At 38.1% G+C, this 17,786-nt stretch overlaps 1 protein-coding gene across 1 annotated transcript in view; it reads right to left on the bottom strand.

Annotated features, from left to right (window-relative positions):
- Positions 1 to 17,786, bottom strand: part of KCNH8 (potassium voltage-gated channel subfamily H member 8) — a 361,687-nt gene that overhangs the window by 61,371 nt on the left and 282,530 nt on the right. Inside the window, exon 8 of the mRNA XM_026496942.4 lies at positions 7,023 to 7,220. Coding sequence (XP_026352727.2) covers positions 7,023 to 7,220 — 198 coding nt within the window. The remainder of the gene's footprint in view (positions 1 to 7,022; positions 7,221 to 17,786) is intronic.

Genomic DNA, 17,786 nt, shown 5'->3' with positions numbered 1-17,786 from the left:
CAGGTCAGTTTGGAAGTTACCATTCACTTTTCCTTTCACTCCTCGCAGATCTGATGTATATAATTCTTCAAGTAGCATGTTAGGGCTGCTGCTGAGTGTGTGGGAGGCTCTTTTGCTTTGTGTAGGAATTTTGTATAAAATGCGTTTTGTAAAATCTCGGCTTAACAGCAGGTCTTGGGAGGAACCTCCATGATTGGGGTCTCGGAAGAAAGTAAACAGACTTTAAATGAAAGTGCTAAACTCTTAGAGCGCTGCCTGCTCTTTCTCGTTGTCTCGCTTTTCTTCCTCTTTTCCTCTAGTTTCCCTTCCCATTTCTCTTCCTACCTCCTCCCTTCCCTTCCCTCTTCCTCCTTCTCCCTCCCCACTTCTCTCTCCACATTGCGGGCAACACTGCTCCCCTGCGGTGTAACACCCCTGCTGAGTTCTTCGCCAGCCACTCTGCAGGGCCCTCAGACTGTTTGCCCCTGATAAAAGGAGACCAGAGCTCAGGCTTTGGGTAATCTTAGCCACCCTCCTCCCCTCTCCCACCTACTCACTGACCTGGAATTTTCCACGCCTGGTAGAGTACACAGGTTTGTGGATAGCAGATGGCAGAGAAAACAGAGTGAGAACTATTTCCTAAATGATGAATTCAAATGGCAGTGTAGACATCTTTAAAAAGCCTGAATTTGTGAACACCATAGCCCATATGGGTCCAATAAAATTATGTCAGGAGAATATATATTCATATATATAGGATGAGAGGACCCAAGGAAAGCCTTAACTGTTATGAATTTCACTTTACCTTTTTCAGGACAACAATGCCTCGTTTTTTTTTTAAAGATTTATTTATTTATTTATTTATTTATTTATTTATTTATTTATTTGAGAGAGACAGCGAGGGAGAGGGAGACAAGCACACTCCCTGCTGAGCAGAGAGCCCAACATGGGCCTTGATCCCAGGACCCTGAGATCATGACCTGAGCCAAAGGCAGACACTTAACCGACTGAGCCTCCCAGATGCCCCAACAATGCCTCATTTAAATGGGACATGTCCTTAGGGATGAGTCACCTTCACCAGGAAGTTTTATCTAACCTCCGAGCCTGAGCTGATGGACCCATCAGTTGGGGCTGATTTGTTAGGTGACTATGAGGCAGCCATTACTAAATATGATAGAAGAGCTTTTAAAGAAATGGGAAAATGTTCTAATATATTTTGTTTCATGGCAAAAATGATATGCAGAGTTAATATAAATATTGTCCGAAAGAGGGTTATGTATGTATAAAAAGACTGAAAAGATTATTTTTTGGTAATGGGATTTTATGTAATTCTAATTTTTGTGTGGATTTTTCAGTCTTTTCTAAATGTGCATTATAATAGGAAAAATTAAAATGGAAAAAGAAAGAACATCATCTGCCCAAGTTCCTATTTCCATTACTAAACTGTGAACTCCTCGAAGGAAAGTATCATGTCTTAGTCATTTTTGTTTCCCCAGCATCTAGCACAGTGCCTGGCATCCTTTAAGTGTGCCATAAATATTTATGGAACTGAAGTGAAACTCTGGTCATTTGATACTCTCTTAAAAAAGTTTTGTCATCATAAACAATTTGCTTAGAAAGTATATTATGAATAGTTCAGCCCCAAACCCATCCCTTCACCCCCATCCCATGCCACAAAGGCAATCTTTTAAAATTATTTATTTTAGATCTTCTTGTGATTATCATCAATATTTTAGACAACATAATTTTACTTCTATTGCTTGACTCATCATGTTAAGACAAGACCTAAAAACAACCTGACATGAAAGGTGAGAACTCAGCTGTTACCTACCTTCCCATCCCACACTTGGTAGTTACTATTTTTAGCTCATCTATTATAATTTTACAAGGCAAAATTAATATCAATGACACAACAAGAACATTACACAAATACTAAATGTACAGCTCATTGAGATTTCTTAAAGTGAATCATCTTCCTGATGAATAAATAAGATATCACCAGCACCCCAGGGCTCCCCTGTGTCCCCTTCACAGGTACTAACCAGCCCCATTACCAAAGGTAACTGCAGTTGTGAATTATATTGCAATCCATAAGCTTTGCCTACTTTTAAACTTTCTCTAAGCAAAGTCGTACAATATGTACTTTTTGGTGTCTGGCTTCTCTGCTTAGCATTGTTTGCAAGATTCATCCATGTGGCTGCATGATGTAATAGTTCATTCATTCTCATGACTGTATAGTGCTCTATTGAATAATGATTTCACAATTTACTTATTTATTCTCCTATGAATGGGCATTTCCAGTTTGAGATTCTTACAATAATGCTTCTACATGCATTTATCTGTCTTTTGATATATACATAAGCATTCCATTGGATATATACTCTCAGAAGTGGAAGTGTTGAGTGGCAGAGTACAAGTATGTTGAGCTTTGGTAGATATCGACAATACTCTTGTACCACTTGCACTCCCATCAACAGTATAGGAGAAGTCAAGACGTTCCATACCTTCTCAGACCCATGGGTTGTCATTGTTTTTAAGAATAGCATTCCGGTGAATATAAATGCTATCTAATTTTTATCTTAATTTACATGTCCTTGATGAATGATGTTGAGCACCTTTATATATTTGTATTGTCTATTTGGCATGGAAAACTGTGAAGTACTTTTTAAAGTTTTTATGAATTTTTGGATTTTCTGCTCTTATTGATTTGTAGATAGTCTTTATATATAATAGGTAAGAATCTTTTGTCAGATAAATGTTTGCAAATACTTTATCTTATCCTATGGCTCTCTTTATACTCTTAAATAATGTCTTTTGCTAAATACAAATTCTGTAGTTTAGCTTACCCATTTTTTCTTTATGGTTAGGGCTCCAGCTGGAATTAATTTTAATGTACAGTTTTAGGAGGAGTCAAAGTTGTTTTTCAACATGCAGATATACATTTGACCCAGTAACATTTATTGCAAGAATCATCATTCCCCCTTCACATTGCATGACACCTACGTCATAAATAATGTGACCATATGTGCATGGGCCTATTTCTGCACTCTTCTATTCCACTGGCTTGTCTGCTCCTGAGCTAACACGTGCTTCCTTTTTCTTTCTTTCTTTTTTTAAGATTTATTTATTTATAAATATTTAATAAATATAAATATTTAAAGATTTATTTATTTATAAATATTTATAAATATAAATATTTTAAAAAATTCTCAGTGAAAGAAAGAGGGCAGGGGGGAGGGACAGAAGGAGAGAGAGAGAGAATTTCAAGCAAACTCCACTGAGCAGAGAGCCAAATACGGGGCTCAATCCCAGGACCCCGAGATCATGACTTGAACCAAAATCAAGAGTCAAACGCTTAACTGACTGAGTCACTCAGGTGCCCCTAACACATGCTTTCTTAATTGCTGTAATGTGACAATGCATCTTGATATCTGTGGTGCAAATTTTCCAATCTTGTTCTTTAAAATTGCTCTGATTAGTTTTAGCTCTGTGTTTGCACGAACCCTTAGAAACAGCTTGTCATTTTTCAAACACACACACACACACACACACACACACACACACACATATCAACACACATAAACATACATGTACTAGAATTTTCATTAGCATTGCATTGAATCTTTAGATAAATTTGGGTAAATCTGATATATTTATAATATTGAGTCTTAAAACTATCACCATTGTATATCCTTCCATTATTTGTAAATTTTCTCACTAATGTTTTGTAGTTTCCTGTATAGTAGAATTGCACATCTGATATTTGATATAGAAATATCAGCTTTACAGGTTTACAATATTCACTTACTAATTGTAATAGTTGTTTGAAACTTTTAAGGTTACTTTTTTGTGTTGGGTGTTCTCAAAGTTTACATAGATTTGTCCAGGTATGGGGGTGTTTTTCATATTAATTTTGCTGGATCTCTTTGATAGTTTTAAATATTCTTCCCATAAATCAGTGGTTGGCACACATTGTCATTCCAGATGCTCACATGAAAGCTTCCCCTTCCTCCTGCCTCCTCACTCAGCCAGTGAGTGCCTCTGCCCTAGATAATTATCTGGGGTTTAACAGTCACCGGCAACATTTAATATTGCCACTGCCTGATTTTGTAGTAAATACGGCATCCCCGTCATTAGTAGTTTCATTGGCCTTGGGTGGAGATTTCTAATAAGATACCTCAGACTTGATTCCATAGTAATATATGCCTAAATTTTTTAAAAAATAAATTGTTTGTGTATATTTGTAGAAATTAAGGGAATAAAATTAATTTATAGTATGTAATAAAATGGATATTTTGTAAGAAGTTTGCTGGGTCTCAGTGAATCCCGGCATTTGAACTCACTAAACGTCTGCTGCCTTATATCTAAATTAAGGTGTTAATAACTTCTGTCTCATAGTGTTATGGGACTGAAGTGAACAAAATGTTCCATATTGCGAGTGCTTATGATTAGGTCTCAAAGTTATGCTAGTTAGTTAATTAGGAAATATTAAAATACAGGCATCATTTCTTCTAGCTGAGGGTAATTGTCACAATAATACAGAGTTATTTCTCACAAACTTGAGAAGCTTTAACTAATAAATTCAAGTTACTTAGATGCCGTTTGCCATTCAAAAGTGGTTTCCTAACTGCTATTCAAGTCACCTAAATGTTTTAATGGCACTGACAAATGAACACTGGTTTTGCACCAGGATAATCTGATCAATGAACATTTAACAAGTGACAAAGTAACATTATCTGATTATTTCCCCTACCTTTTGGCCCTGTGACCAGCATTGCTTTCTACTTACAGTGAATAGCAGGGAATAATTTATGCCTTAACCATTTCTGATCCAGGACCATTCACAGTATTGCATGCGGATAAATAGAGAATAAAAACTCAATTATCTAGCAGATTCTTGAAATGTCAAATCAGTAGGGTAAGCCTTGAGCATTTGAGCATTTCCTCAAATTTCCACCAGGAATAGGAGAAATATGGGCAAATATTAAATAAGTATGATGGCAAAATGCTTGTCATTTTGCTAAGCTGAAAGACGGGCCATGGAGGAGACTGGCAATTGTAGAAGTCATAACACTGGGTATAAAACCACCACCGGTGTCTGGCACGTTGTAGCTCTTCAGAAAGTGAGAGTTTCTGTTCTCTGCTCCCTGGGCTGTTGGTGCTGTACGTCAGCCAAGAGCCTGTGACAACTGCTGCAGTCCCAGCATGCCACTTCAGCATCTCTGCCATAAGCACTGCCTTTCCAAGAAATTCTCCCCATCCCTCGCCCTTGCTTTGTCACCGCCTCTGAACTTCCTAACTGATTTGGCATTTAGCGTTTACTGCCTGCTATTATTAAAACTCTTTCCAGGTGTTTCAGCCCATCTCTTCCAAACTGGATCATAAGTTCCTTGAGGGAAGGCTTGGCTTTATACTTCTTTGATTTCGCCATGGGCTGGATGAGTCATTGCTTAAAGCCCCGCATACTCATTTTACATCTTCCACGCAAGGAAGCTGGTAGGAACCATCCCCTAGTATAAGGCTCGAAATTCTAAAAGATGGCTGGGATTAAGAAGATTAAAAGAAGACAATAAAACAGGCTTTTAGGGAGAAGCATATGGGGCAAAAAACACTGATAGAATCCTAGTTTAAGAATTCTGGCCTAAGAAGAACATTTACTTGTCCCAGGTAAACAATCACATCTCCTACTACTCCATGAGACCCGGCTTGTCATTTAGTAAGTTTCCGATTATGTATTTATATACGGAAGTAAGCATTTATCTAGGTTCAGACCTTGCCTCTTTTACTTACTAATGGTGTGACATTGGGAAAGTTTCTTTCTTTCTCCAAGCTTTAGATTTTATCATCTGAAAGCTGTGAATAATAATAGTGTCAATCCTGAGTAAGTTAGAAGGTTCAGAAAAGGGAAATTAAACTAAAGGTTTCAATGGAGGAAATTCACTATAGAGAATTGGTTTTTCTGGGGCTAGAGAGCTAAGTGAGCAAAAAGAGAGTATAGCGGTAACATGGATAGACTAATCGCTTCTGTCCTTGGAGATGGATAAACAAAGGGAAGAAGTGTGCTTTCAGAACAGAGAAGCCCGAAGGAGGAGCTGTGAGAAGCCATAAGGAACCAGGGCTCTGACTTTGGATGTGGAGGCGCTCCCAACTGATGCCAAGATCTCCAAAAAGGCCCAATGAGGCTGGAGTGCCTGAAGATGCTGAACGCTTGGGACCGCCTGCTGCTGATAGAGATGGTCTGCCGCTGACGGTGCATCAGACACAGGAGCAGACAGTCTCCTCTCTCCACGTCCTGCTTTCCAGTCTCGCTCTGGCGCCCCTATCGGCGAAAGGAACTCCAATCGGCTGGCAAAGAAAAATGAGGTTTGCAGAGTCCAAACCCCAGCATTACAAAGCACAGCCCAGAAGGTGGGTTTGGGGCTCAGAGACGATAGTGTATTAATTTGTCTATTTGTTAAATGGGATAGTTATAGTGCCCAACCCATAGATTTGCCTTTAGAATTACTCAGAGTATTGTACTGAAGCAGTTAGCACAGAGAATGGAACATAAAAACGATTTTTAAAATGTTAAGTATTTATTATTGTATTGGGTGTTTTTCTTTGTTTTTGCTGTTATTTTTAACTAAGTGATCTATCAAACATCTTTAATGTACTATATTAGGATTAATACAGTTTGATAACACTGACCTGTTTGAGATGATAAAATGGAGTTTCAACGTATACTTGCAATTCAGACTCGTGTAATTCACAAACACTAGGGGTAAACAGTACACCGAGAAAACAAAGTTCCTGTCCTTTCAAAATCAGCCATCAGGTAAATGGTTACTTCTTCATCTGTCCAGAAAATGGAATTCTTTGACATCACAGACTTTCATTGATAATCTATATGTGTATTAAAGTGTTTGTCACTGATTTTCTAATGTGTGCTTTTGGACTCTTCCAATTTAAATAATATATCTCTATTTTGTTTTAGGACCGAATAAACAGAAGAGCAATGGCATGCCACCTTCTGTTGGTGTGAAAGAAGAATTAATTTGCCTTACCACCAATCAGCATGGTGCAGATGGAGAAGATCTTTTCTGCATCTGTATTAGCAGAGACATTCCCAAACCCGACGCTGGTGAGGCTGCTGAGGGTGAAGTACAGAGCGGCAATATAGGCACTTCGGATCGATGGGCCCCCTAAGGTATTGTTGCCGTAGTATGGAGATTCTAGTCTCTTTCCCAGCTCATGGAGCCAGCCTGCAATGGAAGAAAGAATGAGAACTTAAGCCCAAAGAGTAAAGTCCCGGTATGAGCACCTGACGGTAATGATAAATGAACATTTAGGGACATACTAATTTGCCCAGGAGAAAGAAGAGAGAAAAGTTAAAAGGAAGTTAAAGGCAAAGAATAAGATTCCATTGCTACAAAAGCAAAAATATCACTTTTATGCAAGCTGTTCTATATAAGACACAGCAGAAAAGTGGGCATTCAAGAGCAGATGGGTGGTCGAAGCTAAACAGGTTTCCCTACTGCAGGCGATTACCTGCAGAGATAGAAACCGGGATTGCTACTGTCAGTAACAGTGTTGTGTATTTCCTTAGTGGCTAAGCTCCTTTCTCAATTGGAATTTTAAGAGACAAAGGGGTCTAGCAGGTATTTTTAAACCCTACATGAATAGTGGCTAAGCTCCTTTCTCAATTGGAATTTTAAGAGACAAAGGGGTCTAGCAGGTATTTTTAAACCCTACATGAATAGTGGCTAAGCTCCTTTCTCAATTGGAATTTTAAGAGACAAAGGGGTCTAGCAGGTATTTTTAAACCCTACATGATGATAAATAGCAACAACCACAAGAATCTAGACTTCACACAAATGAGAAGTGCTTTATTTCCATCCTGCACAACTTGCCCCATTTTATTCACTTGGGGTGACATCTAGTTGGCTTATAAGTCTTAGCTCATGCTACCTTCTTCAGGAAGCCTTCTCTGCAACCCCATTCTGCTATTTGGAGGTAGAGGGGGAGAGCTGCACAATTAAGAGGCATCTGGAATAGAACTGGATGCCCCTTGCAGCTGTTTTATAGTCCTGGTGTATATATGTGCCCAAACGGATCAAATTAAGTGCTTCAAGTGTATGCCGTTTATTGTATGTCAATTACGCTGTCATAAAGCTGTAAAAAAAAACTATGTTAGTAAAGATGAGAAACAGCAAGTACGATATTGACAGTAATAGAATGGAAACACAACACAAAGACCACTTTAAAATCCTTTATTGGAACTACTTACCCTCTAAAGTTGTGTATTTTAAAATTCTGTCTCTCTCACTGTGTGTGTGTATGTTACAAAACACTGTGACAATTCAGCTGAACCCATACAGTTCATAAGACTTTTGTTAAGAGATGTTATTCACTGACCATACTTTCTTATAAACACTTCATTTAACGGCTGCCCCAGAAGAGATGAAAGTCATTACACTTTTTAAGTAGTAATAATGCTGTCATTATCAACTACAGTTATAGATTATGGAATTGTGCTAGGTAATTAAATGCATATTTTAAACAACTGGGAGCTCCTTGAAACCAAGGAGAATTGCTTAGTGGCAAGTATTGTGCCTTATTCATCCTGTGTCCCTAGAGAAGTATTTCTCAACCTTTAGCTTGCCTCAGAAACATCTAGAGGGCTTGTTAAACAGAGATAGCTAAGTCCTATCTCTGGAGTTTCTGGTACAGTTCAGGAGGCTGGGTGGGGTCCAAGAATCTGTTTTGTAATGGGTTCCCACTTGATGCTGATGCTGCAGATGGAGGGACTATGCTTTGAAAAACCACTACTCTAGAACGATGGTTCTCAACACCGGCCATGCCTGGGAAAGCTTTTTGAAAATACACTGCCCAAGTGCCACCTCCACTAACAGCATCTAAACGTCTGTTGCCAAGGCCAGGTACTGGCATTTTTTAAAAGGCCCCCAGTAAAATCTAATGTGAAGGTAGAACTTAGAACAACTATTCCAGAACTTAGCAAAGCATTGACAAGAGTAAGGTTTAATACATGTTATTTTTAAAAGTGAGCGAATTAATGAATGTATAAATGATTCTTGCACTCTGTCGCAGTATGAGACAATATGACAACACTGATGCACTAAAACAGCATATGTGCGTTTGTAAATTTGTACTAGAATAATGAATGTATGTTTTGATGATAGCAAATAATAATAAAATGTAAGTTACATGTTATAAAAGGTGATGCTGTTAGTAAGCTATGACCATTTACTCTGTCTGGAAAAGCTTTGTGACAGAATAAACTTTAGTGATGGGGTTCAGGGCAGGCTGCACCCAGAATGTGCCACTTTGGCATGTGAATTATTTGAGTTGAAGGCAATCAAGGCTTAACAGACTCAAGAAGAGCCTTTTACTTCCCCCTCAACTACCTAAAAGAATTTAGATAGGGGGCCTGTATCAAGAACAGAACTATTATCAGGGATAACTTTTTACATCAGAACAGCAAATATTTGCTCTTCTCATCCTCCAGTGAATGGTCTTCCTTCCCTTTGAAGCTCCCTTTGCCTTAGCTCAGGAAGACATTATAAGCCTCAATTGCCTGTCTTTGACCCCCTCATGTCTATGTGAGACTCCTATATGTACTAAATTAAATTGTTTTTCTTCTGTTTGATTGTCTTATGTCAATGTAATTATTAGGCCAGCCAAAGAACATAAAAGGGAGGAAGGAAAAATTTCCTCCCCGACACTAGATTCAACACAGATTTAAATCTGGATTCTTCCATTTACAGGCTGTAGGAATGACTAATTTCTTTGAGCTTCACTTTTCTCATCTGTAGAAAAAAGGATACTGTCTAACTTGTAGGGGTGCAGTGATCAAATGAGGTGCCACATATGAACATGCCAACCACTGTAATTGGCAGAGGGTTAGTCTATCATATCTCTTTTCTCTCTCTTGCTTTTCTTACTTACATTGGAATAAGAAAGTACAAAATCCAGAAAGGTAAGAGAAAATAAGGGACCACCGAAGAACTGTAATGGAAAAGGAAGTGGTGACCCCGTGTATTCAGTAGAATCTAAGGTAGGGATTAGCATTTCCTAACTAATAGCAACAAGAGGGAGAAAATCCAGATGGCAGTACTTCTTAAAATTGGAGGAGTTATACACCCACATGATCCTTTTGTCAGAACGAAGTACATGTGAAGACACTTGTACCACTCTGCATTCATTTTCAGTTGGCTCATGGCTTCCTGAAGCCCTTTCATACATATCGGATTAAAAAGCTCTGTTTTAGAAGTTTAAGTGAGGGAAGGAGGAAGTGATAAAGGGCGATTTGATAAAAATTTAGTTTAATCTTGTATAGAAAACGACTGAGAAATAGAGAAAACTTATCCAAGATTAAATGAAGAGATATCGCAAAAGCAAATCAAATGTGCATTTAAAAAATATTACTGGTATATTTATGTACACTGTAGGAAGACAGTCCAGACACAGAGGTAAAATCAGGAAGCAGAGATAACATCTGAATTTATCATCCTATTCAGGATATTGATTTCTCAGAACAGTGCCCCTGTAGGCATTTGATCCAAACATTGTCAAATATGAGAACCACAGGATGTTTGAATGGCTAGTGGGTTGGCTGTTTCTCACGTGTCTTCCAACTTGTGCTCTGAAAGGAATGTCATATTATTTCTGCTGGACAAGGAAGTAATTAGAGGGGCTTATCCCTTTGTCCCATATTGGCCATTTCTGCTAATTACTGTGAAGCTGGAAAAGGTCATTTTGTCCAAAGACGTGACCTAATTTTTGTTTTAGTTGATGCACAGAGGAAGAAAAAATCAGAAACAATAAAGCTACTATTTCCTCTTGGCTAAATCAGCTGTACAATCAGACCATGAAGAAACAACTGGATCCATCTATTGATCTTGAATTAAGATTTTCATTTTCTTACAGAAGCCAGTTTTCTCACTTAAAAAAAAAAAAAAAAGCAAACAAACCAACCCAGTCAATATATTTGGTTAAACTCCTTAATTTGAACAAAAGTAAAACACTTAAGAATTCTCTGAAACAAATCAGTGTCCATATAAATTGATTTCTGTAATAAAATAGGATAAACGTTTGTATTAGGACATACAGATTATATTAGATTATATCCTCATCCAAAGCCTGTTCATTTACAATGTGTGAAGCTCTCTCAGAAGTGATTCAGGGAGCAAAACACAGAGGAACAACAGACCTACTTTTGTTGATATCTCTTTTCTGTCTAGCCAACTGTTCTGCCTATTTTCAGAAACATCTTGTTTTTTTAAGAAAGGTTGCTACTAAACTGTGTTACAGCTGACGGAGCGAAAGCAATAATGATGATGACAAAACCTGGTAACATGAAAAGGAGGTAACACCCACAAATCCGGGGATTGGCTCTGTGGGCTAAATAAAACTTTTTCACGGAACAGCTCGTCCGAAATGAGAGCACATGTTCACTGTAACAAGACAACACGTCACTGTACTGTACAGAAGAAACAGTTTAACCAATTTGGAAGCCAATCTTTTTTTATGCCAGAGAAACTCATCTCTAAAGGAAGGGATGTCCTAGAACAGTCTGTCTGCTTCTGCTCAATTTTTTTTTTTCCTAAACAACATTTTGAAGGAAAAAACATACACAACATAAAGTAGAATCTAAATGTACTGAATACATTGCCTTCTGATAAAAAGGAAAGATACCATAAAATAATCCTGTCATTAATAAAATTGATTAGATAAATAAAAGAGTAGATTTGAGGAATAAAGATCAATTTCAGAGATAGAATGACTCTTAATGATTATGCCCAGAAGAGCCTATAATTTAGTATAATTCAATCCATATATTTTTCATTGCATACTTACCATTGGCCCAATATTTTGCTTAATTACATACTTTTAACTCTAAATGGGAGTTTTTAATTATTTTACCTTTTTGGTTTCCTACAATAATTTACTTACTTTTATGATGCATCTGTGTGCACAGTTTGTACAGGTGTGACCTGCTTTATACAACATATGTGTTCTTGAAAAGTTTAGTTTAGGTTAGCATTTGGTAAATTAGCAGATATTTTAGGTTTAATGAAAGGAATAGGAGCATGTTATTTCAAGAAAGCCTATGGTGAATTTCTTTGTCATAGAAAATACCTCAGTAATATGAAAAACTACCCAGTAAAATATAAGCTTATTAAATCAGGTTTATATGTGTGTGTTAAGATGTGTTTTTATGGGTAGAGAAAAGAGAGAAGGGACTAGCACATACATAATCACACCTATAATTCAAAATGGTACTTTCCTGGGGCCCCTGGGTGGCTCAGCCTGTAAGCGTCTGCCTTCAGCTCAGGTCATGATCCCTGGGTCCTGGGATCGAGCCCCTCATTGGGGTCTTTGCTCTGCGGGAAGCCTGCTTCTCCCTCTCACACTCCCCTTACTTGTGTTCCCTCTCTCATTGTGTCTTTCTGTCAAATAAATAAATAAAATCTTTTTAAAAAAAATGGTACTTTACTTAATTTGGTATGAATGAACCATGTTGTATTAGGATTTAGCTAGAAGCAAGAATGGAGCCTATGCTAGAGCTTTCTTATTACTAAGTTGGCACATGGTTTACATTTTACTGAGACCTTTCTATGCTCCAGACACTCTACTGGAGCAGGCCATCTTCCACCTCATTTATAGGCACTAACTCTATGGACTAGGTACAATTATCATCCATAGCATCCATATTTTGATTCATTACTTCATTAATCATTATAACCATTTAGAAATTATTACCCCCATTTTAAAGATGAGAAAGCTAAGGCTCAGGGAGATTAAATAACTTGCTCAAGATGGCAGTATCAGGATTTTAATCCAGATATCTGTGCGGTTGGAGCCCAAGTTCTTGACCACTATGCCCCGTACTTCAACTTGCTATAGACCCAAGAGTACTAGTGTTGCAGTGTACCTGAATGCCTTTCCAAGCAAGGTGCCATTCTTTATTATGGTGGACACACATGGTAAGAAAGACATAGTTTTTGTTAAGGCTCCCCAGAAGCAGACCCTGAAACATGGCTTTAACCATAAGTAATTTATTTAAGTGTTGGGCCCAGTAAAAATTTTTAGAATAGAATAGGGAAGGGGCAAAGAGAGTGGAGGCAGCCAATGACGTATGCCTAATTAAGCAAGTTATTGCTATAGGCAGTTGGAACTTAATCCCACTGGAGAAACTCTGGGACCAGTGTGGACCACACCCTCTGTTGGAACAGGGGAATATATACACCAACTATCAGCCCTCATTGATTGCGGGCAGCTCCAAGGGAGCATGACTTCCTCACCATTGCCATGACTTCTATTGAAGGAGCCTTCCACATCAGAGGACAGTGCCTCAGGCATAGATACAGATTCTAAGGATGGGAGTCATACAGATTGAGGGGACGTGGTGGAGTACCAACAACATTTCAACAGCAGTCAACATTTAATAAATGTCAAGTGTTTTACTAGGCTTTCACATAATATCATTTTCATACAACTATCACAATTACTCTGCCTTTTTTTTTTTTTAACTGATGGAGTCCCAACAGAGAAGTTCAGCAATTTTCTCCTTTCTTTTAGGGAGTTTTTAGAACTGAGAGGCAAATCCATACCTTTCTAACTAAACATCCATGATCTTTCTGCTATACTACACTGCTTATAAAGAAGTAATCATTTTAAATGATCTTTTTAATTGTGCTTGTTGAAAGCATTATTAAATAAGTTTGCATTTCCAGTGGCCACTTTTGCTTAGAGCGGGGGATTGTGTCCCAAAGGCACATATCATATCAGAGAAAATAGAAGAACTATCCAAACATAATTTACACTGTAGGCATGGGATAGCATGGCATTTAGAACCCGAATATTACTTCAGCAAGGATCAAGAGGCTTCTAATGTAAATTCCAAGCATAGAAAATACTATAGTTAACATTTGCTTCCCCTCCCTCCATACTTAATCCTTCTGGACTTCATTCAGACGAGAGGTAGAAAAGCACTGTGAGTCTTATGAGTCCTAAGACAGGAGGTGTCTGACTGGGAGACGCAAAGCAGGCGGAGACAACGATTGTGGCGCACAGCATGAGAACGTCTCTGGTCTCTCCAGCCTCCCACAAGGGGCTGAGGTGTGGGCCTGCCCAGCTGCAGGGTTGATTGAGACATATGAAGATAGGTGTCAGAAGCCTGGGTGTGTGCATGTGCTTTCGTGGGTTTTGTAGGGGTGGCGATTGTGTGGCAACGGAAAGCCAAAGCATTTGTGAGGTGTTGTATCTACTGTTACACACATTCAAAAAAAGAGTTGTTAACCACAAACAAAATATTACAAAAAAGCTCAAGATTTCATCTCCATTGTCTCTTAAAATATCTACATATTTATCTCCATTCCTTAAGGTTCAATTAGTACCTGTCCCTGTAGGTTTTTGTTTTGTTTGTTTTTTTATTTCAACAACCTTTTTATTTTGGGATAATTTTGACTAATACAAAAGTTGCAAAGAGTACAAAGAATCCCTGTATATCCTTCACCAAGTTTCCCCTAATATTAATATCTTAATATTTACCAAACTATGAAATTAACATTGACACGTTACTACTAATTGAACTATGGGCTTTCTGTATTTTAATGTAAGAAATAGAGTTAAGGAGAAGTTCGGAGACTTAGTTTCCAAAACTCATTCTCCACCTTCCACTCCAACCCCATGTTACAGGATATGACCATGGATAAGACTAGAAGGGCACCAGGCTACAGTGGTACTTGATACTGATTTGTTGATTCCATTAAGGAGAAGGCATCAGTAAATCTGGGGTTCCAATTTGAACAGGAACTCCATCACTTGGAGTTTCCACTAATTGCACATTTTGGTTCTCATAAACCAAGAGGTGTCTTACATTTCTGAAATGGTGTAACTTACTCTTGAGGTAAAACTCTGAAACAAAAAGGATTAACCATACAATGATAGAGACTGGACTCTGAGACAGGAAATGAGGGTCCTAATCTTGGTCCTGCCATTAATTAAGTTGATGTATCATCCTTTATGCATCAGTTAGCCTTTCTGGTCTTCCATTTTTCCATCTTGAATATGAGGTGACTGGATTGAGTAATCTCTTTTTCCGTAATCTTTTAGTAATCTTTTTCAGATCTAAGATTTCATGAAATAAGATCCTGTAACGTTTCATCACAAGTGGTTGATTTTCTTGAAGCAAAATGCTTGTGTAATAACCTTCATTTTTTTATTTGTTTTTTATTATTTGAGTGATGACCCATCAGCAAATATTGGTGGGATAAGGAAGGAAGGTTTTCACATTTTGATGCATGGATCATTTCTGCTCTATTTCCACTGCTGAACAATTTTTCAGAAGCAATTTTATGTGATATTGGTACTGGCAAGAAAAGAATGTATCACTTGTGCTAAAACAAGAGTGCAAGTTCTCTAAAGTCTACTTGAATATTAAGTTTGTATTAAAGAAATTTCCTGAATATTGATTACTAAGGTATAGCATTTCACTTAAGCAATGATGATTTTAAAGGTTATACTCTATGGTAAACTACCAAAATAGACCATCATCACATGCAGCAAAACACAAAAACCACAACAAACCAAACAAAAACACTCTAGAAAGAATGAGCAATGTGAAACAACCTGAAACCACAGTTGAGCAGCTACTATAGAGTTTTCTGACTGATCCTAAGAAGAGGCAGTGCAGGCCATCTGTTTCCAACCAACGGAGGCACTTCCAAATGCCTCCAAATCTTGGCTAGAAATAGAGGAAATTCTAACAAAGATTAGGCTCCTGGCGAAGTTAACAGAACATAAACTAGGAACCAACCGTATATAAAATGCTCTTACAGTTGACAATGTTTTCGGATCTGCCTCAACATGCGCATTTTTTCTTGAGTCATTGCTCATATGTTTTTCATGGCTTAATGAGTTTGTGAGACGTCCGTTGGTGTCTGAGCTCAGAGTATCATTTACAAAGACAACAACTTGTCACTCACTAAGAAAATTCTAATCCAGGGGCGCCTGGGTGGCACAGCGGTTAAAAACATCTGCCTTCGGCTCAGGGCGTGATCCCGGCGTTATGGGATCGAGCCCCACATCAGGCTCCTCTGCTGTGAGCCTGTTTCTTCCTCTCCCACTCCCCCTGCTTGTGTTCCCTCTCTCTCTGGCTGTCTCTATCTCTGTCCAATAAATAAATAAAATCTTTTTTAAAAAAAAAAAAGAAAATTCTAATCCAAAGCACTCATCCTTTGCACGAAGGTACAAAAACATGTTTCAGGAAAATAATTGAGGATGAAAATAATTGAATCCAGCCAAGTAATTTTACTTTTCTGGTATGCTAAAGTTTATTTTCATTATCTGCCCCCAATTGCCTTTTTGTTCTCTCTTTTCTCTCAAAGATTCAGAGTTGCTACAAACCGAGGGAAGAAAAATGAATTGACACATCCTACGTTTGCAAACCATTTCTCAGCTGTAGTAGTTGCCTGGCAGTCATTTAAATCAGAAGGATGGGCTCTGACATCCATTAAAAAGGAATCTCAAGTTTCTCCGGTTTATAGAACTTCAAAATAAAGTTCTAATTACATTTCTTCCAAATGCATTAAAGGAGATACATTTTCTAGCATCTCAATTATAAAAGTAACTCAAATAAGTTAAGCCATACAATATGCTGGAATGTTGCATTCAAATACCCCATTATAGAGTCCTCTGGATTTTATTTACCTTTACTTGGCATTGGGACTGTTCTAAAGGCATTTTCTTCAAGTTTCTAGGAAATGCCCACGTGTCAAAATAAAACACCAACTTTGAGGTGTCAGCCTTTGTTCTCCTTTAGAAGAGCTGATTCTGATTCATATGTCCAGTAATGCCTTTAAAAACATTTAACTAACTTTGATGGCTTGATGGGGAATGAAATACAATAAGTGGTGGGAGTTTGCATGAACATTCCAAAGTAAGTTTTCAGCGAGTGCATGGCTGAGCGGTAGGATGTGAAGTTAACACAGGGCAACGGGGTGTGCCCAAGACCTGCACAGGTGCCATGGAAATTTTTACGAATGAGACACAGAGTGCCCAGAGACAACAAATCAAGGAACGAGAGAGGCAGGGAGAACGCAGAAGAGAAACATGACAACAGAGAAATGTGTCTGACCAGGGAGTCCAGTAAACCTGGATACTTCAGAAGGCGAGCAATGCAGCATAGGAAAGTGCTACTTAGTTGTGTGATGTTGGCTAAGTTACTCATGCTCTTGGGCCCTAGACTCCTCCTGGCTAAAATGAAGAACATGACAAACTCACTTCGTAGGCTGCTGTGATGTCAAGAGGCAGAGGTCACATGGAAGGCTCAGCAGAATGCAGTATTAAACATAGCAAGCACTAAATAAAAGCTATTCTTATTGTTGCTGCTGTTGTTTGAAAGGAATGAAGGTCTTCTGTCTTACTGAAAGTAATGCAGACTTCTAAAACCCTTCATTACTGAAGATTGGTATAAAATATTAACCCAGCATCTCATTTCCATTCGTAGAAAATAATGAACACAGTAGCAGAAATAAACACAATCACATCCTTCTTGCAAATCAGGGATTTTGCACCATTCATATTACAAATGCCACTTTCCATCATGAGGTACTGAAGACACGAAATGGGAAGGACATAGGCTTAGAATATCTTGTCATCAATTTGCTTTGCTGTTAACTTCACTTGTTATGGTAAAAACAGTTTGTCGTAATATTCTTGCTTGTGCCTTTGTGGCAGGAGACCACACACTGATCACACAATGTGCTGAATATTTTATATAGTATTTAATTTGATCTTCTATT

Source organism: Ursus arctos, unplaced genomic scaffold (genome assembly GCF_023065955.2).
Source record: "Ursus arctos isolate Adak ecotype North America unplaced genomic scaffold, UrsArc2.0 scaffold_20, whole genome shotgun sequence".
Taxonomy (NCBI): Eukaryota; Metazoa; Chordata; class Mammalia; order Carnivora; family Ursidae; genus Ursus; species Ursus arctos.
This window is presented reverse-complemented; position numbering and strand designations above follow the sequence as displayed.